Genomic DNA, 23,265 nt, shown 5'->3' on the forward strand with positions numbered 1-23,265 from the left:
GGAATAGCAATCCAAGATGTTTTCACATACATTGCTGCCAGTGTAATCTAAAAAAAAAATATTTCAGTTTTCGAAACTCACACAAAAATGAAAGTCAGCCCATATTAAATTAAATCCTTTGATTTGTTTTCTTTAAAAAATTCACCTAAAAAATCTGAGTATTCTTCCAAAAAAAGGCAAAAAAATTTCAATCATTTTCTTACTTTGCCAAGCTTAAAGACATGAAATATTTTAGCAAAATTCAATGTTTTCTAGTAAAAAGAGAAATTTCCTTTTTTTTTTAGTTATTTAATAACACAAATATGAAAAGATTTTAGGTAACAGAAGCATTTAATTGAATACGAGCACAATAGAACTTCAAAAGAGGACTAGCAAGGGATCAAGTAGTAACTACCAATTCATTAAAGACTGCATGAGTGGTACACAGTTCCTCCCATCATTTCTTACAGAATATCATTCCTCTTACGCTTTGGGATGCTCTCCAAAACTATTGTCAGCTTCTTTAATATTTCCAGTTATGGCCTACATGTTGTCAAGCTGACAAAACTGCAGGAATAAATTACAAAATCTTCGTAACTTCATTGTAAACTAAATTGAAATCAGCACAAGTGTGACAATTTATGTCTCCCAATTATACAGCTAGAAGAAATCTGTGGCATACACTACAGAAAAATTCTTAAAACAAAATTATGCTATCAACTGAAATCACATAAGCAGAAGTATATGCCCTTTGATATGCACCACTGGGTCTTCAGTCAGTTTTTATCATGCAAGGAAACATGCGAAGGTTTAAAAATGAAACATCTGAGAGGTGAATTTCTGCCAAGAATGTGCAATCTTAATGCCACTTGAATTAATTTGTGATGTTTTCCTCATCAAGGCTAGAAAAGACCATATTTGATTAATATTTAGACAAAATCCTTAAAAAATAGTATTTTTAATGATCTGAAAATAAAAGGAAACATCAACTTTATTAAACTGAATGGGAATCAAAGATTCAAAAAGAGAGGTGGTCAAAAGAGTAAAGAGGATTTTTATGGTTGCAGTATAATTAGTCCTCTCAGATATTCCTGGCTCCAAATGTGGATCTATTAGAATGCTAAATAATGAAAACTGGATCATAAGAATGTAAAAAGCATGACATTTCAGGATTGTTTGTTGTCAGCTGTGCTGGAGAGACAAACAAGTAAATTGTTCATATGGAGAAGCAGCATGGAGTAGCTATTTCATAATATTTTCTCATGTGGATGCTTTCATGCCGTGCAGTGAGTATTCCATCCACATTATGAATGGATTAAGTTAAAACAAAGACATTCAGTGAGGAATAGCTGTTCTGCTTTAACTTCTTACCCTACCTCAGTTCACACCATCTTCTCTGTGTAGTCAGGCCCTACACTACACACATTACAAGATAACAATTAGGTACAGCTTGAGTATCAAGAAATATTAAAATAAAAGAGTTATTGGAGCACTGTACTCCAGAATACAAGTGTGGATAGGGGTGAGAAAAGTATACAAAGTCACCGTGAAACACTGCAAATCTCACAGGCAGGAATGCTTCAGGTCAGGATGAACAGATGAATACAATGTAAACTCATATATTCTACAGCAGAATCAGCAGGGAATATCAACATCCTACATCATTTAATAAGTGCATTCCTTGTGAGCAGGATCTAAAGCTAGGTTTTGTTCCAGTCTCCCACATTTTGTGTGCCGGGAAATACACACTCTGCTAATTCGCTCTCAGTTAGGGGAATCAACTTTCTAATGCCATAAACAACTATCTGTGAATTAAAAATAACATTAGCTGTCCAAAGCACTACTTGTTTCTCTCCATATATACACAATTAAAACCCGCAAGGCTGGTTCAAATTCCAGGAATATCCATCACAGACAACAGCTTCACCTTAACACACATACTCAACCAAAACACCAAAAAAAAAAAAAAAAAAAAAAAAAAAAAAAAAAAGGCAAGCTTTGAAACCCAACAAACAGATAAGGAACCAGTCAACCAGAAATCATGGAAAGTAGAGAAGTACTAAGAAGTGTTTCAGAGTGGAAAGAAGGAACAAGCACAAAAAAAAAGTGAACTCCTGAAAATAAAAGAAAAATTACATCCTCTGTTTGGTTTTTTTTCCTGTACTGGTAAGTCCCACAGTTTTGTCTGAAGGGATGCTGGGACACAATGTCTTAATTCCTCGTCAGCAAGGCCATCAGTAGATGGCAGTTGCTAAGAGACTGTAGCAGTCCGCTGCAGCTATCGTGTGTTTGGCTAGTCCTCTATAGTAGACATGTAGACTGGATCAGCTCCATCTGTCTCGGTATGAAGGTTAATCTCCTAAAACAATTATGCTACTCAGCTACTACTGAACTGAAAACCTAGGAACATTTCCTGGCACTGCAATCAGCCTTGTGTGGAAGCCAGGAGCCAGTCAACAATAGCGAGATAGAAAATATGATTTGTATGAAACACAAACTGATGAGGAAAAAAAAATACGGAGGGAGGCTGCCTTCAGGTTACACAAGTGGAGTTTTTAAGAAAATCAGTGTACAGGAACATAAAACATCCCTACTCTCATCTTTTAGTCCCACATTATATATTTTACAAAAATACCGATTACACACTAAAACCATTTCAATCAACTATCAATCACTCAAAGGCTGCCACCCTCACCATCAATTTCAGAACACACACTGGTAACGTACAGAGTTTTTAAAAAGGACTGATCAGATCAATCAGGATTAAGCTACCAGAAACAGCCTTTTTCAGAATTCATTTCACAATATATGGTCAAAGTATAGAGCGAGTTCCAAGTGGCAATCCCGCAAAATTAATCTTAATTATACTCTCTTTGTAGAAGACGCCACTAAGCAGAACTTACAGGTAAGAATTCTAGACAGAGGTGTCTTTCTTATATAGACATATACCTCCTTTATGTTTTTTAGCCTACTGAGAACTGGCTGCTTTAGAAGTCTGATCCATAAAGTATATAAAAGTTTTTAAAATAAAAAGACCTTTGGGGAAAAGGGTTCTGTTCTCTCCTATTAATATTCAGTGACCTAAGAAATATGGAAAGGAAAATAAAACTTCTCAAGTGTGAAGATTTGGGGCAAATAGACATTTCCTCAAATAAATCAAAGCACGAAAGACCACAGATCAAATTTTTCCACTACTGGATTGAGGACTAGTGATAATCTGTACTCACCACTGGCCTCACGCTTTCAGTTCCTCCTCTCTCCATACAGCTAGCAATTGAACTAAAGGGAGGTAAAATACAATGCTAATACCTTATTCCTAATTTTTATGTGCTACAGATCTATCATGACTCGTCCCTCTGGCACAAAATGATGCATTTCTCCTGGCCCACTGCATGCCTCAGACACCTCACGCATTAAGAGGGCAGCAGCTTCTTTCTGGTTGGAAAAGGTTATCCTGCTGCTGGAAAACCTGTCATTTCAGTGATCCCCAAAAGTTCAGAGGGCTCCTGCTGCAAGACAAGGTTCACAGACAAACAGCCATGCAGCAGCCTGCAGCAGCACACCCTCTCCACCATTCCATCATATGACGGTACTCAAAATGCATCTGTCATATGACCTCAACAAGCTGGGCAAGCTTTCCTTCCCACATCACATCATCTGTCTGTCATATAGCTTCTCACACATCAGAACTGAGTTAAGCTGAGAAAAATCCTATTGCAAACTAATCATAGTTACTAAGAGGCTGTGACAGCAAAACACATGAACATTAATAGTATTTAAAAGAAGAAAGAAATCAAAGGAAAGCATACTGTTATTACGTGGCTCTTTCTGGAAAGATTTTCTTCTCTGCTAAAATTAGAAGTAGTCTCCATAGTGTCAAAAAGCTCATTGGGATTTCTTAATTCTGTTCACGTTTTCATACATTAGATATGGCTTTTTATGAGAAATAAAAACAAAAATACCAAGGTGTCTGCAACAAATGCATGCCATTAAGGAACTGATCAAGGGGTCTAAGGGATTATAAATGAGATTAAAATGCAGTGGAGGAGAAAATTCAAACTTCAAACAACTCTGAAAAAAATCTAAATGGCCTACAGATTATTTCTTTGTGAAAGATTAATTGGTTTCTTCATATGCAAAACAAACCAAAACCTACCCTCCTCTCACCCTGCAAAAAAAAAAAAAACCCACAAAAAAACCCAACCAACAAACCCATCACCTACTTAAAACTTACTTGCTCTTTTCTGTAAACCAGCGGGCTTTGGTTTCTATGTATAATAATGTGCAAAAGTAAAAATTCAGTGAAATATTATACAAAAACTTGCTTGTCCTTAGGTTTACATTCCAGTTCTCCTAAGTCTACATACTTTTATGTTTGCAACACAACAGAACTAAACATATATGTTTGTATATAGATATATGAAAGCATTACAACTGATTCACACTTGTGTGTGTGTGTATATGTATATGATGGCCAAAGAAAAATAGAATGCATTTCCATCTAATAATTTGGAATTTTTTCATTTCCAAATGACTCCATGATTTAATATTAGAACATTATACATCTATGAGAAACTGAAAAAACATTGAGGAATATCTTGTTAAAAATACTTCCTCTCTTAATATACTATTATTCCCCACAATCCAATTAAAAATAAAAAGTAAATCTAAGTAGCAGGCTCAATGCAACCATTAGGTGAAGCTCAAAGCTGTATTTACCAGTATTTTCAGAACCATCGGTATCCATCAGAATTGTTTCAGAAACATTCACATTTTATTTTTTCAGAATCTTAAGAGAAGTTGTTCCCCTACCCCCATTCCGGGATGACTGATATTTGAATTATTTATCAAAAAAAATAATGAGATATTTTTTCTAAGGATAGACTATGACGATCTGCATGTAAAAATGTTTGCACTCTTCATGAGGATGCTTGAGAATAAAAGCAGTATGTAAATAACAGCAGGAAGTCCTTTTAAGCTTATAAAAATACACAGTATATTTGCCCACATACTGAATAGCCTTAGCATAAATAATTCCTTTACTGGGCATTAAGCATTTTTGCATTCTACTTTATTAACAGCGCAGATAATACGTTACTTCTATCAATCAAGATGATAATTGAGCCACACATTCCCTGACAACGAACCAGAGCAAGTCCTTTACACCTAGGGTAACAGCAGCAGAGAGATGTAGTGTCAAACTTTGAATGGTCATTCGGTGAATTAGCAGCAGACTAAGTGTTAAAACATACAGGCTTTTGACTTTTTACTCAACATGCCTTTTTATGGAGTAAACGTGTCAGTAAACAAAGACAAGTGTGACATTAACATTGTTGTGCAAGCAGAAAAGATCTTTCTGTGTGAAAGTGGGGGTTGCCTAGAGAATGACTATGGTCAGCATTTTGTCCCACCATATTCTTAATGATCGCTGCACTGTTTCTGGCAAAAAATACCTATTTAGTTCTGGGAACAAAAATAAAAAAGGACTGACACTTCTGTACAAATCAGTAACAGCCGTTCTCAGGCAAAACTGAGCTACTATATTGGTAATTACAAAAACGTGTTATATGTGCGTTCACATCTAAAGTCCATGCCTGAATTTATCTTAATATCCTTTACCATTAAAAATAAATTTTATACTGTAAAGTAAGAATTTCAGCCTTTGGATTTGCAAAAACTTTTCTAGTAAATGCAGGAGAAATTCTGCCCAGTGTTCTGTCTTTTTAAAAATATACTGGAAATTCATTAGTCTTTTAAATATCTAAACATAAACACCCACTGTTTCTCAACTTTGAATTTCTCCACACAGAAAGCATGTTTGATATACTACATTGGCTTTGTGTTACTAATATTTTTGAAATCCACACAATGAACTGAAGAAATCGTGTCATCATAACACTAAAGTCATTTTACTAGCTCTGAAAACTCACAATAATTAATTTTCAATATAGGTATGTGAGAGTCCAGCCATTTAAAAGTTACTTTAAATCGTATGTGCCTGGAAACCTTCCTTTTAAATAATCCTTTCAGGAACTAAACCCCATTTACAAAAATCCTAGTATTTTCAGGCACCCAAGGTAAATGTGTGTCAGATTTAAATTCCTGTACTTTACTTTGCCTATTTAGCATCTATTTAATTTCATTCATCCTCCCAAATAAATCGTCAGTCATACATTGCATAGCAGGCATGAATAAACGATAATCATTCAGTTCATTGAGCAGAAATAGTGACCTACTAATTCAAATACTTCAGATAATCCATTGATTTCTCACCAGCCAGACTCCTCTCACATTTGCCAGTTTTTTTGCATTCCAACAGCTCATTTTAGCAGGAATCTAGTTCAGCATTCTAGTTGTACTTTAGGGAGAAGAAAAAATAATCAGCAAGTGCATCCACTTTTCCTAAGTACAGGTCATATTCTGCCACGCTGTACTGTAAGAAAGTTTATTAACTTAAGATGCAACCTCAAATAAAAACACGAACACAGCATCAGTCGTTCTACATAATATAGACGTCTACATTTAAAGCTTCCTCTTTTCTCCACTTCTCTGGGTAAGTATTTAATAGTGGCTCAGAAAGATCTCATGTGTATACTTTGCAGGAATTTTAGGAATTACTTGAGTAAAGCTTTCAAAATCGAATTACTAACACTTCCCATAACAACCGAGAAGTTCCAGTTATATTAAGTATCTAATGACCAACTTCTAAGCATGCTATTATATCTACACTATCAAATGTTAGGAATTGATTGAAAGGAAAGGTGGGGATCTTTCCCTGGTTTCCTGTGGAAAGAAGGCATACGCAATCCTATACTCCATGCATATGCACGCAACTCATTTGCTCGTCCTCTGATTCGTTTTTCATTTGCTGGTAAATATAAATAAAATTTGACAGGATATATAGCTCAAAGATACTAGATTTCTACAAGTTCTGGGAAAATAAAAAAAAGTCATCAAGTCATCAGGGTGAAGAAGGGAGAAATTGGCAACAGGAGCTGTGTCTTTATTCAAAATCAGACAATTTATACAGGACAGACAATACAACAAGCCATCTAAGACAGAGTTTTGAACTTTCTTGTTATGACACTATCCTCCATCTGCTTGAAATACAAATGAATAGTAGACTAGGTGTAACTTAGAACTTACGAAGCTTTAAAACTCTTTAATTATTTCTCTATAAGACCAATAGTTCTACAGAACAAAACATCAATGTTTCAGAAACGCGAATAAGAGAGTTCCCCAAACTGGAATTATATCATGTCCTATCTTTGCCTCCATATGTACACCTGCAGAATGAAACAACACTGGATTCTCTTCTCAGCTTTGAACTTGTGACTGATGCTCCATGGTAATACTGAAGTTGTAGTCAAATTAAAGACCAGTGTGCTCTCTGACCTGTGGACCTGATCAACCTGGCCTATGGAAAAAAGCTGTCTAAAACCCACCAAGAAAAGTTGCTAAGAAAAGTCAACTACCAGGATTCTGTGTGAGAAAGAAAATCAATAACCTTTGCAGCCTCCCTAAAGAGCTGCCTTCAATAAAAGTTCCTCATATCAAAGAACATGTGTGAGGCTACTTTGCCATTGCTATTGAAAAATTAGATGTCATAGTCACTGGGTTACACCTCACAACACAGTATCAAATTTGCATCTGGGGTATCATGGTTACTTCCAAGCACTGCTAAATATTGGCTGCCACAGTAGATGTGGTGAAATCAAATTTTGGTGTAATGGCTACAAAAAGACCTCACTAGGAGGCAATAAAAAAAACGAAACCCAATTTAATCTTTAAAAGTTATATTTGTCAAAGTGAAAATAATTATAATAATATAATAATGTCATATGAACAAAATCTACAAGTTATTTTAGTAATGAATGAGCATCTTGAATGTGTGAAAACAGACAATTTAGCTTTAATCATTATTCAACAGTGCACAGCACAGCATTGAAAGGCTTTCCTATCCATTTGCTTCAGCCCATATCATCTTCCTGTATAGGTATGCTACATAAGCTATGCATAAATATATTTATACAGACATATAGCAATCATTTTGCCACTATACAGATTTAAGAGCTATATTTCTATGTATACCTATGGGTCTGCAAATCACTTCGCTGAACTCACAGGCAGCTGCTGAATTGCTGAGAATGGGAGAAGTGTGTGAATTGAGGAACTGAGGTAAATACTACTTTTTAAAATATTCTTCATCACTTTACTTGTTCACAGACATGTCATATGAAATTTAAACCATATTAACTTACTCTGGTTTTGAAGCTTGTGTAGTTAAGGAGATTGAAAATTACTACATTTTGAAATTTAAGAAGAGAAAACATGGATTTTCACAGATACCATATAAATAATAGTTTTGCTCTTCCCATGCTTCGTTTTTGGCTGGGTGTCAGCAGCCATTAACTAATAAACTGAACTCAAGATCAATGTTTTAAATCATTTTACAGCTGTGATTACAAACTGCTTCCATTTAATACGCAGGGCTGGTTTTTAGCAGTTCTCAAGGAAGTGACTGCTGAGATCATGCTAGACTTAAAAGGGGTAAATTTGAAATCAATGAACATCATGATTTTAAAGTACAATCTCTTTCAATCTGCAAATACTATGCATATGTGCTTGCTATCAATGCAGGAATCTCAGTTTTCTGACAACCTAAGGCATCTGTAGCTAAAGCATTGATGATGAAGAAATACGAGGCTTACAAGGATTGCTGGCGTTTTACCTAGAATGCTTTTGTAGCGTAGGTAGCATTACACCTCCTAGACCAGTGTGGCATTCCTGGTTTAAAAAGGTGAGACAAATAATGAAAGAAATTATTCTTGAAAACAAGCAGACAGAAAGTAGGTGAAATTAAAAGAAATGAAATAAAAGTTAAAAATTGTGGGAGTGAGAGACCTAGAAAAATTAGAAAGGAGAACAATCACAGGCACTCTATTTTTAGTTTCATAAGCTAGTCACTCATTCACTATACTCCAGCACATTATATACCTGTAAAGGAACAAAATGTAAAAGAAAGGATCTACTGAAACTTCTCTGAGAATGAGATCTCACCTTTCACACTTGCATCCATCCAACCTTTTCTAACCACTGTAACTGGTGGCTTTGTAACAAAGCAGAAGCAGTATTTTGTGACATGACATATGTGTTGATTTTTACTGTCCCCTGAATCTTCCACTGCAAAGCCAATACTGACAAAGAGGGCACAAGACTAACTCCACAGGTTCTAATATCACATGAAGTTTCAGGAAGCTATACAGAGAACAAGCCTGTATGGCACTGCAGTGTGACATAAGCTCTCCTTTCTTTCTTTCTTTCTTTCTTTCTTTCTTTCTTTCTGGGAAATCTCTGTAGTCTACTGAAGCAGACAGACCACATCCCTTAAAATAATTTCATTAATTCAGACTTATCTGATAAACTGAATGAGTAAAGTAAGTAGTAGCTAACAAATGAAACCTTAAAAGCGAACTTTCTGGTTTTGCAGCAATGTGTGCTGTACTAACCAACTGAAATTGTATCTAGATATTGACCTCAAATTAAAAAGTGGAAGAAGTTGAGATACACAGAAATCCTTCTTTTGCTTTTAGGACATTATAAATAAATTTATCATTTTATCATTTCTGCACTCACACACACAAACCTCCCCAAAAAAAGCAAAACTAGCATTCATGGCATTTCTAGATTTTGAACAATAACATTTTCCTTTAGTAGACTATTCCAGTGTGATTACATTATATTACTCAAGGTAAAAAATAACAAAGGCTAAAGATCAAAACTGGCTACCAGGCTCAGCAGGTACCAGGCCGGGACACTAATTTCCAAAACTCAAGTGCAAAGCTACTTCCACAAACAGTGACCTCCTGTGCCAGCAAATAGCTGGTTTTTGAATGTCAAATATTCAACATTAAAAAAGTTCTCTAGTGAATTACACCTTTGTGCTTTGTCAACAGGCACAGGTAGAATTAACTTCAAGAAGAAATAAATCATATCATTTATGATGTAGATATAGCTGAACAGATGATAAATATAGTCAAAAGAAGAATATACTTAGTACTCATTTCATTACAGACAAAAATAAAGGAAATACATAAATGAATGATAAAAACAAAAAGATAAATGGTAAAACCAAAGGATATTCAAAAATGAAATAGAAAGAAGTCTTTGAAATTACTCTTATTTTACTACCAGTGATAATATGGCAACCCACATATCACTCAGAAAATGGATTCTCTGGTTTTAGTCCTTTTTAATCTCAAAGTATCAATTAAGCCTATCACTAACAGACAAGATTGTAATCTCAGTTTCAGCAGACAACATCTTGAAGTACTTCATGATTATCTGGAAATAAACATCAATGCAAAGGAAAAGAGAATTTGTTCCATGGATTTCAGAAGGATTACTAAAAGTCTCAGCTGGATAGTCACTTTTTTTGGATGATCTCCTTACTTGCAGACGGTACTATATGAATAAATTGCCTAGAAAATCCCAGAAAGCCGTAACATCTTGATTAGTGATAGCTAAGTTTAACTTTAGCACTCTTAAGTGGGCAGAAAATATTCCTCAATTTAATTATTTCTTCAACTCCACAAACAAAAGTGTCAACAATAGCATTTTCTATGGGACAAATTTTGAAAACAGTGAATCTTTCCTCCTTATGCACAAATCTTGACTTCCATACATGCCAGACTTTAAGCAATGTGAACAGACTGACTGAAATCAAAGAGATTAATCAGACTTTATAAAGTCTGATAAAATTATGGACTGAAACATTAAATATCAAGGCCAAAAACAGATGTTCTATCAAAAGCACATCTCCTTTATCTCATTTTAGAAAATGTGTTACATGAAATTATCAGGACCCCAAAGATAGTACCTAAAGAAAAATGACAAGAAAATTAAACATGTATTTCCAAATTGCAAGTTTGATGCTATTTTTTTAATTTTAAAAGTTCAAATTCTATGGGAGAACATTTCTTTAAAACTGAAAGTTGTTCCAGTATTTGCACAGCCGATGCTGTTCAGTTGTGGATGAATGTTATTGATGGAGGTTGCAAAGGCAGAATGGCTAGTTTTAAGTGATCATACCTGTTACTGTTTTTGTTTTGACAGGACTGCTAGCATACTCAGAGGCTTGATTTGACTGCTGCCTTGCCAAAGGTGCACTTCCAACTGATGCTTCATCCTCTTTTTTTCGAGTTACTGACACACCAAGCGGAACAGTTCCAACAGACTGCTAGAAAAAGAAAAGCCTTGTGAACCCCTCAAACCCAAAACACATTAATACTAAATTATGACACTGTCATGAGAAGCATGTCTTAAACTACGTATTTTGAAATGTATAGAAGACAACCTGAAATGATGATTGGAGCACATATATTTTCAAAACCAATTATGAAATGCTACATTCAGACTTGCACTTGTAATTCTTTATTTTAGTCCTGTCAGTCTGAAAAAAAGTCCTATGATAACAAAAAAGTGAAATAAAATTTATTAACTTAAAATACCATGCCTGTTAGCCAATCAAAATGTACGTGACTGAAGTTGGATGATCACCAAAGCTATATAATTATCTAAATGTTCAATAGAAACTGGAAAATTTTAGTCAGATGTGAAGATTCCGATGTTTTGCAAAGAAATTCATCAACCATCATTGAACTTCAAAAGAAAAGACACATTCATATTTATACATTATTATATTTGTTCCTCACATCTTAAATATAAAATTTAATTCTCACTACTAGTGATTTTGAATTGTTTTGTCTTCCAAGCGTATCAATAAATGAGAAAATGCTCAAAATATGACACTGCTAAACAAAACTGAAGGCATTAAAATCTAGTTTGAAGGACTGCATCCATATTTTAAGATTAGAAAAGTGAAGTGTATTAATACACATGGGTTCTGGAACTAGAGGTCCACAAACGAATACAGTTTATTAGCTTTGTTACTTTTTTTTTTTTAAATTAATGTGAGCTAGAAAAGACAAAATCATTAAAAAAAATTAGATTCTCTGTTTTGCTGGACAGTTGGCTGTTAGCATTTTGCCGTAGCATTAGCTACTATGTAAATTGTAGATTTATCCTAGTTGACAAAAGCAGAAAATTTCTATTGTTGATACTGCAGAGGATTACCATTTAAAGATGACTAAAGTTTTTTGTAAAGATCAGACACTAAGATTACATGCATCTTAATCAATTTTTGTGTAATTTAATTTTGTTGGTATTGGAGTGAAAATGTAATCCATATAGCTGTGTAATGAGAAACCTCACACGTTGCATTAGGAATCTCTGTGGGAAACAAATTCGTGTGAGGCAGGCAATGTGCTTGTAAATTTTCTCCAATAGAAAACAGATCACTGAATCAAGCAGTGTGCAACACGTGCACACATACAAAACCCCAAAACAAACAGAAAAATCATTTAATTGAAGGAGAATTACTTCCAAACGCCTTCGCCATTTTCCACTATAAAAGTAAATTAAAATAAGAAGGACAATCAACTATTTAATCCTACTCCAGTGAAAACAATCAACATATATATACAGTGGTATGCAAAGTTAATAGGAAAATACTAACGTCAATGACAAACAGAACTCCCATTTGTCCTCCTCTCTGAACCTACGAGCATCAGCTTTGTCTCCAAAAGAACTAAAAAGTCATTCCGGAATACAGTAACATGCCACTTCGGTGTCCTCTAGCCATAACAACAAAAAACCCCACCAGCTTGGAACAGACGAGTTTTACACTACAGAAATACTTCCCACATGCATAGAGAGCATCTGAAGATTTCTAAACTTTTGTCACACACTTTACATCACTTATTTTCAAGATTTAGCAGCTTATCTGATACCACCTTTCCTAAGGCAAAGGCATGTGCAGCTCTCCCATGACAGCAACTGTTGAGCCATGATTTGGCAATTCTCAGTGTAACGCTGCAAGAACACTGACTTGCCAAAGTGAAGCAAGGCTTTCTGAAGAACGAACACAGACAATACAAGACAGTACAAAAGGCAATAGGATGGAAATACCGTCTGAAGAAGCAGTATCTATTTCTGAACCACTGAAGAAATGGATTAGCAAAATATAATAATAATGGTACACCACTAGTCATATAGTGAAAAACATCAAGGCTATCGCAGCCAGAGAAAGCTGGAAAAAATTATGACCAAATATTGAGTGCTTGAGTGCTGGTCTGGACAATGAAACAGCTGTTTCATCTTTGCTCACTGAAATCAAGCCTGATGTTGCTGTTGATGACACCCAGTACAATCTTGTCAGGTTTTTGGCAAAAGATTTCTGGTTAAAAGAATGCAGAAGATGAAAGATCAGCGTCGAACTAGATGGAAAAGGATCATCAAGATTTGGGTTTTAGCCACAAACTGATGAGGAAATTGTGGCTTGTGAAATAGCAGATGACAAGAGCCCCACAGCTGTATGAGAAGATGAATCTGATGGGAAAGGAGACATTGCAGGCAAGTGTTATCATAAGCATTTCATCACAAGAATCCAAAAAGCAAGCTACAAAGTAATAGCTAGTCAAGTTTAACACACCTCCTTAGGATGTAAGCTTTACGGTTACTAACTGGTAATGTTTCAAAGAAGATAAATAAAGAACATTTAACAAAGTTATGGAACTATAGCAACATTTATATCAGGTTTTGTTGACGTGAAGTCAAAATCAGATTCTGTTCTGGATTACTGACCACAGATTTATCAATGCAATAATGTTTTGTGGCTATTGTACGCTGACTAGTAGATTAGTAATAATTCACAGCACTCAAAATAAGAAAATTTACTACTTCTCCAGTATAATTATTACAATTAACTTTTAAAATGCTGGCTAAGAACTACAGGAAAGCTATCCTTTTCCACATCTAAATTTTACTGACACAAATAATCTAATACATTACACACCACGTTAAGTATGTGTACACAAAGCACACACATATATACACTATTTATGCATGTAAGTGGATCAATAGCTACAGATTGTATTTTTTACTTCATACTGTGTGATTGCTCAACTTGCCTTTGGAAATGATAAAGATCTACAATCAGAGAAAGGCACAGAACAATAGCTAAAAACCAACCTGCCAAAAATACCAAACCCAAGGTATTTCCTGATTTATGTGGAGACACGCCAACTAACTGAAGCTAAAATATCCTGTAAAAAGGGCTAGTGGAAATTTTCCCCAGGTAGAATAAATTGATATTTTATTTTACTTGGGATTTTCAGTAATTAAGTATTTTATTTCCAAATTGTAACTTCCCATGAGTGTGAGGCTAATTAGGATGCAGTCAGATCTGGGAAGATGAGAAATGCATTCTAAAGAAAACTTGACCAACTGAGCAGATGAGTATCTGTACTTCGAGTGATGCCTATACAGTCACCTCCCTGATAACAAACCAAAGGCAAAAGAATACTCCAAGACAGGAACTTAAATATTATTAGTAAAGGAAAAAATGAAGCGCTAGTTTGTGAAATGTTGGATTCAGAAGCATCAGCCCAGATGCAGCCATCTTTGACATGACAGCAAACCCACCTACCCCATATGGTGGATGCTGCATGCACACAGACTGATGTGTAGATGTGCAGTAGCTTGAAACCAGTAAGCAGGAAAAAAATTAATGAAGTCTTTGGAATGGGGACAGAAGACAGTTCTAGTCAAGACAAGATGTTTTATGAACATCTAAGTTCTGTTATGCAATTACTATCTGCCTCGGAGAAGAACATGCTGCAAGACTGTCCGTGCTGTGCCAGAACAAGTTCCAACAGCAAGAAGAATAAACCTTGCCCACCTTGCAACACGTTCTAATATCGAAGTCACAATTGTTGCTTGACTACAGTTACTTTTCTTTGCTTTGATTTCTGAGATTAATATAAGCATACACCTAAATTGCTTCAGAGAACTCAAAGAAAAGCATTAGCCTAGTTCCTAATTAAAATTAAATTAATGAAATTAGATTAATTAAAATTAAATTAATTCCTAATTAAAAAGAATAGGCATGCCTAACCCTTGGAGTCATGAAAGCACTTTCTTTCCTGGGAGATGAACTTGATAATTCAAATGAAATTCTGACACAGCTTCAGGTAGGAGTTTCAGGTATGCTCAGAAAAGTGCTCTGCCAGGATAGAAGCCCAATCACTGACTAGCTGCAATCTTTCCCAACTTAGGTTATGGACTGATGTCAGCCAAGAACCCCCTCATTTTCACCAACTGATGAAAGCATTCTATCAGCAGTTTCAAGGGGCATCTGAAAGTACAAGATACAAGGTTCAATTCCCGTACAGCTTTAGTTCCTCAAGTAAGCCGCAACTTCTTTCTTATGTCCCTCAGCAACTTTGTGTTCCTTGGGGTAAGAGATGACAGATCCCAATAGAGATAAACACAGTGCTTTTGGCCTGCAAACAGTATCAGAAATCAAAGCCTATTACAATTTCTGCACACCAAGTAGATAATTATGTCTACTGTAGAAACATGCTTGTTTCACCAAAGCCTTTCCTGCTATTTATCAAGGTAGAAAAGAAAAACTAGAACTAAAGGAGGACAACACAGCTCCACCCTCCACAGCCAACTTTGCTACAACATGGAAAAAATCTTAAATTTGGGTACTGAAATGTACCCATACATTATGTCGTTCATTCACTGCCATTCATTATCAGAAATGTTTGGCTCTTAAAAGACACACAAATCTGCAATATTCCAAAGGCCATCCTAAACCAGATCAAATTTGAGGAATTAATTGTTCTACATGAATCTACTGACCAAGTCACGATGATAAAATTATTTCATCTTAGGCAAACACTCCAGAGAGACCTCTGATTGAAGAATTGCCCAAAGCATACCATCAAGAATTGCTAATATTCTCAGCTCACAATGCACTTCCCATAAAGCAGCGAAAAGATTTTATAACACAGCAAAATTCCTAAGATAATGGTAGAGAAAACACAAAATGAGCAGAGAAAAAACTTGAAGAAAAAAAAATGGATTAAATTGAATTGTTAATGACCAATTCTGTAATCTACCTACCCTGCTGATGAAAAATTCTTGGTTTTGAATTGCGATACACATTCTTCCATGGTATAGATGTTCATGAAAAAAGGGAGAAATTCGGATTATGGAATTGGTTAGGTGTATTACATTCCAGTGCTTTAAAGCATGATGAATCTGGAAGACGCGCAATGTCTTCTCCTTATTTGTTCCTGTACATCACTAAAGAGGTCCTCCCTGCACTGCTGGGTTTACATCTACTCCATTACTGAAATGCTCATTAAATTAGGCAGCAACACACAGATGTGTACAGAACAGCCAAAGAGAATGACAGAAATATGCAGCTATACATCTTTCTATTATACATCTACATGTAAGTGTAGGTAGACATTTTTGATAGTTTAGTCTTTACTACAATTAGTCATTTTATCTCACAGAAATGACTAATGTAAGGAAAGTATTGACCACCCATGAAGGCTTTACAGTAATGTGCATTTGAGAAAGATTACATGCACTCATTTATATATTGACTGCAAAAAGTACCACATACCTGACTGTCTCACATCAAAGTATAGCTAATGCTTTTTTACCAAGGAAAACAAACTCTTCAAATATTTATCTGTGCAAAGCTAAGTATGGGCTTTTATAAGAGAGTAAATATATGAAAACCACTACTGATTTACAAAAATAAAACAAGCTACATCTGAAAAAATCTTCAAAAAATAGTCAACATAAAATATCAAATTTCTGCAAACAAGGCCTCTAAATGTAGCTTTGTTTTGCTTTTTAATAGGCAGGCAATGTTAACAAGCAGTAAACAGCATTCACAGAGGTCAATCTCCATAGTGGTATCTTTCCCAAATTCTGTTCAAATTAGCCTTTCGTAAAATATTAAAGAGCACAGCTTTTCAACATGGATTTCAGACCAAAGAAATAAAACAGGCTTAAGCATACATTACAGATACGTTGTTAAAAAGCTGTAACTTAAAAAGTAAAGCAACTGGTGCACATACTACACTAACACATCTTACACACTTCACAAAAACAATCCATACAGACTAAAGTATCTAAAAAAAATGAAGGGCAATTTTGACTAAAACATAGAAGAACATTAAAAAAAAATTCAACTCAAACTTCTGTGCCAGTTTAAACCCTGCTAAAATCAAGTACAGGTTCATCAATCATCAAGAAGAGTACGTAAAATGTCTTTCGAATTTACTGCTCCAGCTTCATGGATAACTACCAGTTACTGAAAAACAATGTTGGTAACAAAAGCCTATTTCATAAAAGGCTAACAAATTCCGGGGGGGGGTGGGGGGGGGGGTGGGGGGAAGTGATTATTTTTAACACCCAGATAATGTAAAATACTTGATTTTGATGTGGAACTTATGGATGGACTGCAACATATCTGGCTCATACTAATTTTCCTTTGAGCAGTCACACAGACTGTATATAAAACAGAATAATCAGATTTTTATCAGATTTATTCTTAATGCATTGATTCTTAAAATGTAGAGCTGAAGAGCAAAACATTTACATTCAAAAAATTTACCCATGTATCCAACATAATATTCTTTATAAACACTGATATCTTTAAATATTTCTTAGTATTGCCATTTCATAAGTATAACACACCAAATGTCAATACAAAAAAAATTGTCATTCAATAACTTCCTCCAGAATGCTTTTCACCTATTCTTCAGGTTTTGAACTGAAAGAAAGCAAAATCGGAGGGTTTTTTTAATTTATTCTGTCATATTAAGTACTAAAAAGTTGAGAAGCAATGTATTAAACATTTGAACTATTACATAATAGGTTAATTAAAAAATGGCATGAAAAAGTCACTCTTTATCATATACATTAAGCCAGGCTGGATGGGGCTTTGGACAGCCTGGTCTGGTGGAAGGTGTCCCTGCCCATGGCAGGGGGGTTGGAACTACATGACTTTTAAGGTCCCTTCCAGCCCAAACCATTCTGTGATTCTATCAAGCTCTGGTTGTTGTGGTTTTTCTTTTTCTTTTCTAACAATTTGCTGCATGTGTAGAAGGTGCTGAAGTAAAATATCTTTAAGATATGTCTAGTTATACAAGTGAAAACCTAAGGATTTTGGAAGTAAGGTTTGAACTCCAAGTTGCAGTACTCTGATTTATAACGTTTATTCCTTACTCTGTACCAAGACTCAAAGTTATTTCAGCTCAGTATTATAAATAATAAACTAATACAGCTTAAGAAAATCAATTCCAGCAATTGCTGCCACTTTAATATATGTTCTGTCTTGGGTGTTCTGAGTTTGGGGTTTTTTTTAACCCACTAGCTGGCAAAGGTTTCTTCTGGTGGTGATTACTGCACACTGTACAGCACAGTGCTTGAAACAGGAAAGATGATCTTCCAGTAGTTTCTTTTTCTAGACAAAGCAGCATGTAGTATTTTGCTGTGCTGATTATCTGGAAAGACCATCAGCTGGTGATTAGGTGAAAACACTCTCATGACAACAATTTTTTCCTTACCTCTTCCCCTCTCTGTTATCAACCTGTGGAGGATTTTTTTCTCCCTTTTTCTGACACTAAACTGTATTCTCTTCCGTTTGTACATTATTCAGAGCCGTTAGATATGAAATCAACACAAAATATTTTTGAAAAAATGTGTATAAGCTGTATAAGTATTATGTAATCTTAACTAACTCCTTGTGTTCACTTGAGTTTAAAAAAGGAAAGGAGTGGGAGGGCAAAAGAGCTAAAAAAGAGCCAACTGAAACATTTAATTGTCTACGGGAATACGCATTGAAATGAAGTCAGGAAACTCATAAGCTGCTTTTCTGCCTGCAAAAGGCTTAGGTACTGAATGCCTTCTTCACCTCAGTCTTTACTAGCAAGACCAGCCTTGAAACCCAGCTACTTGGAGACTAATGGGAAACGATGAAGCAAGGAAGATGGAACCCTCAGTGGAAGAGGACAAGGACAGGGAATACCTCTAAACATATATAAGTCCATGGGTGCTCATGGGATGCAGCCACAAGTGCCGAGAGAGTTGGCAGATGTCATCACAAGGTCACTTTTGATGTTCTTTGAACAATCATGGCAATTGGGAGAGGTGCCTGAGGACAGGAAGAACGTAACTGTCACTTCTATCTTCAAGGGCAAGAAGGAAGACCCAGCCAGCCAGCCTCAGTCCTTGGGAATGTGACGGAACAACTAATCCTGGAAACCACTTGCATGCATATGAAGGACAAGAAGGTGACTGGGAGTAATCAGCATAGCTTCATCAAGTGGAAGTCATTCTTGACCAATTTGTCAACATTTTATGATTAAATGATTGGCTTGGTAGATGAAGGGAGAGCAGTGGCTATTGTCTACCTTGACTTCAGTAAGGCCTTTGATGCTGTCTCCCATAAGATCTTCACCAAGAAGCTCATGAAGTAGGGACTGGAAGAACAGACAGTGAAGTAGACTGAAAACTCGTTGAATGGCTGGGCCCAGAGCACAGTGGTCAGTGGAGCAAAGTCTAATTGGACTCCAGTAAGTAGTGATGTACCCTGGGGTCAACAAGGGGTCCAATCCTGTTCAATATCTTCATTAGTAGGAGGAATGATTACTATGCCAAAGGGTTGTGCTGCTATCCAGAGGGACTGTGACAGGCTGGAAAAATGGGCTGACAAGAATCTCATGAAGTTCAACAATGAGGAGTACAAAGTCCTGCAAATGGAGAGGACCAACCTCACATGCCAGTATATGCTGAGCGCTGCCCAGCTGGAAAGCAGCTTTGCAGAAATCATCCTGGTGGACACCAGATTGAACAACAGCCAACAAACTGACCTTGCTGCAGACAAGGTGAATGGTGTCCTGGGCTGCACTAGACAAAGTACTGCCAGCAAGTCAAGGGAAGTGATCCTTCACCTCTATTCAGTGCTGGGTCTAGTTCTGGACTCCCCAGTACAAGAGAGACATGGACATACTGGAGAGAGTCCATCAAAGGGTCACGAAGATGATTAAGGGACTGGAGCATCTTTCATACGAGGGACGGTTCAGCCTGGAGAAGAGAAGGCTCATGGAGGACCTCAAAGTATAAAAATACCTGAAGGGAGGGTGCAAAGAAGATGTAGCCAGGCTTTTCTCTGTGTGGTGCCCAGTGACAGAACCAGAGCAACGGGCACAGACTGAAAGACAGAAAGCTCCCTCTGAATGTGAAGAATCATGTTTTTACTGTAGGTGATGACTGAGCACTGAACGGGCTCCTTATTGAGCAAGACCTCATACAACTTACTGTAATAACTAACAGGATTTTTCAGACTTCACACATAAGAAAACTAAAGAGTTTGCTTTGACTTCTGTTCAAAGAGAGATGTTAATTCTACTCCTAACTAATATCAACACAAGCAGCACTGGCTTTGCCATATCACCTTTTAACGAAAACATGCTGCACATTATACCGTACAGTATGCACAGAGATGACAGAACTTACCACTACAAACTGTTTCAGTAGTTTCCTCTATTATTACTGGGAAAATTTACAAATTATAAACTTGCAACAAACATGTTAAATTAAGGACATCAAAAGCATGCAATAAACCTCTGTGCTTCTTTTTGTGTTTTGTACATATAGACTCATTATTTCATTTCTACCAAACCAAATTTTGTAAGAAGTGCTACTACCCATGATGAAAATTCAGTTATGCTCCTCAGAATGGCATTATTCTGACCTGTGCCCAGTATCACCAACTAGGTAAAAGGTAATAATGGACAAGCCAATAGATACAGAAGCGGCTTATTTTATGCAATGCTTTCACTTCAGCAAAGAAACTCAAGAACTACACCACTTTATTTCTAGTAGGCATGAGAAGAATTCAAAAGCAATACGCAGATCCGTTCAAGCATTGGATTTTTAGACTCCAATGTTCCCATTGTTTCTGTGCTTCAAAGGGGACAATGGAAAACTTAGACATGTGTGTTGAAATTCAGAATGGATACAGAAAAACAAGTTATATTTACATCCATTTACCCTAGACCATATAGCCACAACAGCAACCACACATATCATTATTCAAATACATAACCGCAGCCACATTTTCATATGCAGTGACATTTTGTAACAAGAAGGTAATATGCTACAATGCCATTCGCTGAAAGCATCTGGCACTAAATATTGCACTGTATTTCAAAAATTATGCAGAAGCCTTAAAGACTGGTTCTATTTTCAATGTTTCCTCTTTTTTTAATTTTATTTTGCAAGTTAATTTAAAATAAATGTAAGGATAAATGATGTAATTTGCACACCATACAGAAAAATAACTTATGTAGAAGGGTTGCATATCAAGTGAATTTCCAAATTCTGGACTTTGTGTTTATCTAAAGAAAATGTTAATCCCCTTCTCCTGCAAACAGTTGTCATACATAAAATTCCATATAGGAACAAGTCAGAAAATTTCCTTCTAATGATAATGGAAGCAGCAAAAAAAATTAGTGTAGTCTTAATACCCAGGATTTTAAAATCTTTTATTTCTAGCCTAAATATATGAATAACCTGTTAATATTCAGTGATTATTGTACCCAACTTCACTTTTCATTTAAATAGCTTCTCTCTCCTTTTTGTGTTTACCTTTAGTCAGACCTTTTAAATCCTCATTTATCATTCATCACATTTTTTCAGACACCATTTCAGAACATATAAGGACACATAACATAGTGTACTAGATAGTACATAAACACGGTTAAAGAGTTTGTAACCTTAATGTACAAAATAGACACAGTTGGTAAAGGAGGGGAGAAAGTATCAAGTAACATCTGTACAAACTAAGTAACATAATGGCCTCAGCTATCACACTAGTTCTACAATTACTAGCTGCTGGGAAGCAAATAGAGTCATTTTAGTGATAGTCTAACAGTAATAAAGGAAAAGCTGTAGTCTTTACTGGGCCATGTGTACCCCACACCCCAACACAACAGTTTTTCTGCTTCTTCTATTCATTGTATAAAGTATCAGGAAGGCCAAAGAGAATTACTATTCTTGGTAGCTTCATCACCTTAATATTAAAGAAGACACAGTATGGCTTTATGGAAAAAGTAATTGAAAATTTACATCTTTTGTAAAAACTCATTTACTTCCATACTTACTTCTGTCCTATCATGTTTCAGCTTACAATGTTAAGTATGTTCTGGTATTTCTAACTTTTAGTGCTTTCAGACACCAATCCATTACATTACACACAGTGAGTATTTCAGTAAAGACATACATTATATGTACTACCAAACTGGCATTATAAACCTAAGAATCCAGGAGTAATGATTAAAAGGTAAACAAATCTGAAGTTCCGGTACGTAAAGGCATAACTATTTCTGAGGAGCCAGACAATCAGAAGCTTTCATGGCTATAGCTGTGGTTCCAAATAAATTAATAATTTAACTTATTGAACTCAAAATGTTATTACTTGATAGCATGTGTACACAGAACCAAACATACTAAAACATTATAAGAATCTGTTTTCAGATAAAACTCACAATTTTGACCTGCTCAAAATGACAGAGCAAAACACCTCTTTTAAGCAGAAATTAAAATTTAAAATATCTTAACAATTAAGATATCTGAATCACACATCAAACTTCTAAAGTGATGTACTTTATTTTCTTCCATTGCAGTTCTGTAAGACTGATGGTTATAGAATCATAGAACCATTCTGCTGGAGAAAGACCTTTGAGATCATGAGGTCCAACCATTAACCCAGCACTGCCAAGTTCACCACTAAACCATGTCCCTAATCACCACATCTATGCATTTTTTAAACATCTCCAGGGATGGCGGTTCCACCACCTCCATGGGCAGCCTGTTCCACTGCTTGACCACCCTTTCAGTGAAGAATGTTTTCCTAATATCCAATCTAAACCTCCCCTGGTGTAACATGAGGCCATTTCCCCTTGTTCTGTTGCTTGTTACTTGGGAGAAGAGACCAACCCCCCCCTGCCTACAGCCTCCTCTCAGGCAGCTGCAGAGAGCAATGAGGTCCCCCTTGAGACTCCTCTACAGGCTTAACACCCCCAGCTCCCTCAGCCGCTCCTCACAAGACCTGTGCTCCAGACCCTTCACCAGCTCCGTTGCCCTTCTCGAGACACACTCCAACACCACTACGTCCCTCTTGAAGTGAGGGGCCTCACCAGGGCTGAGTACAGGGGGACGGTCACCGCCCTGGTCCTGCTGGCCACAGTCTCTGATACAGGCCAGGATGCTGTGGGCCCCCTTGCCCCCCCGGGCACACTGCTGGCTCATGCCCAGCCGGCCGTCAGCCAGCTCCCCCAGGCCCTTTTC

General features: G+C 36.2%; 1 protein-coding gene across 9 annotated transcripts in view; it reads right to left on the minus strand.

Moving 5' to 3' along the window:
- The window catches only part of VPS13B (vacuolar protein sorting 13 homolog B), a 478,583-nt gene that overhangs the window by 239,575 nt on the left and 215,743 nt on the right, over positions 1-23,265 (minus strand). For 8 of the 9 annotated variants that reach the window (XR_008746679.1, XM_055800742.1, XM_055800739.1 and 5 more), the window contains one exon: positions 11,071-11,218. Coding sequence is in view for 8 of the 9 variants with exons in the window: in XM_055800742.1 (XP_055656717.1) it covers positions 11,071-11,218 (148 nt within the window). In the remaining variant the exon portion in view is untranslated. The remainder of the gene's footprint in view (positions 1-11,070; positions 11,219-23,265) is intronic. The other variant, XM_055800741.1, reaches the window with a different exon arrangement.

This window comes from Falco peregrinus, chromosome 3, assembly GCF_023634155.1.
Source record: "Falco peregrinus isolate bFalPer1 chromosome 3, bFalPer1.pri, whole genome shotgun sequence".
NCBI lineage: Eukaryota > Metazoa > Chordata > Aves > Falconiformes > Falconidae > Falco > Falco peregrinus.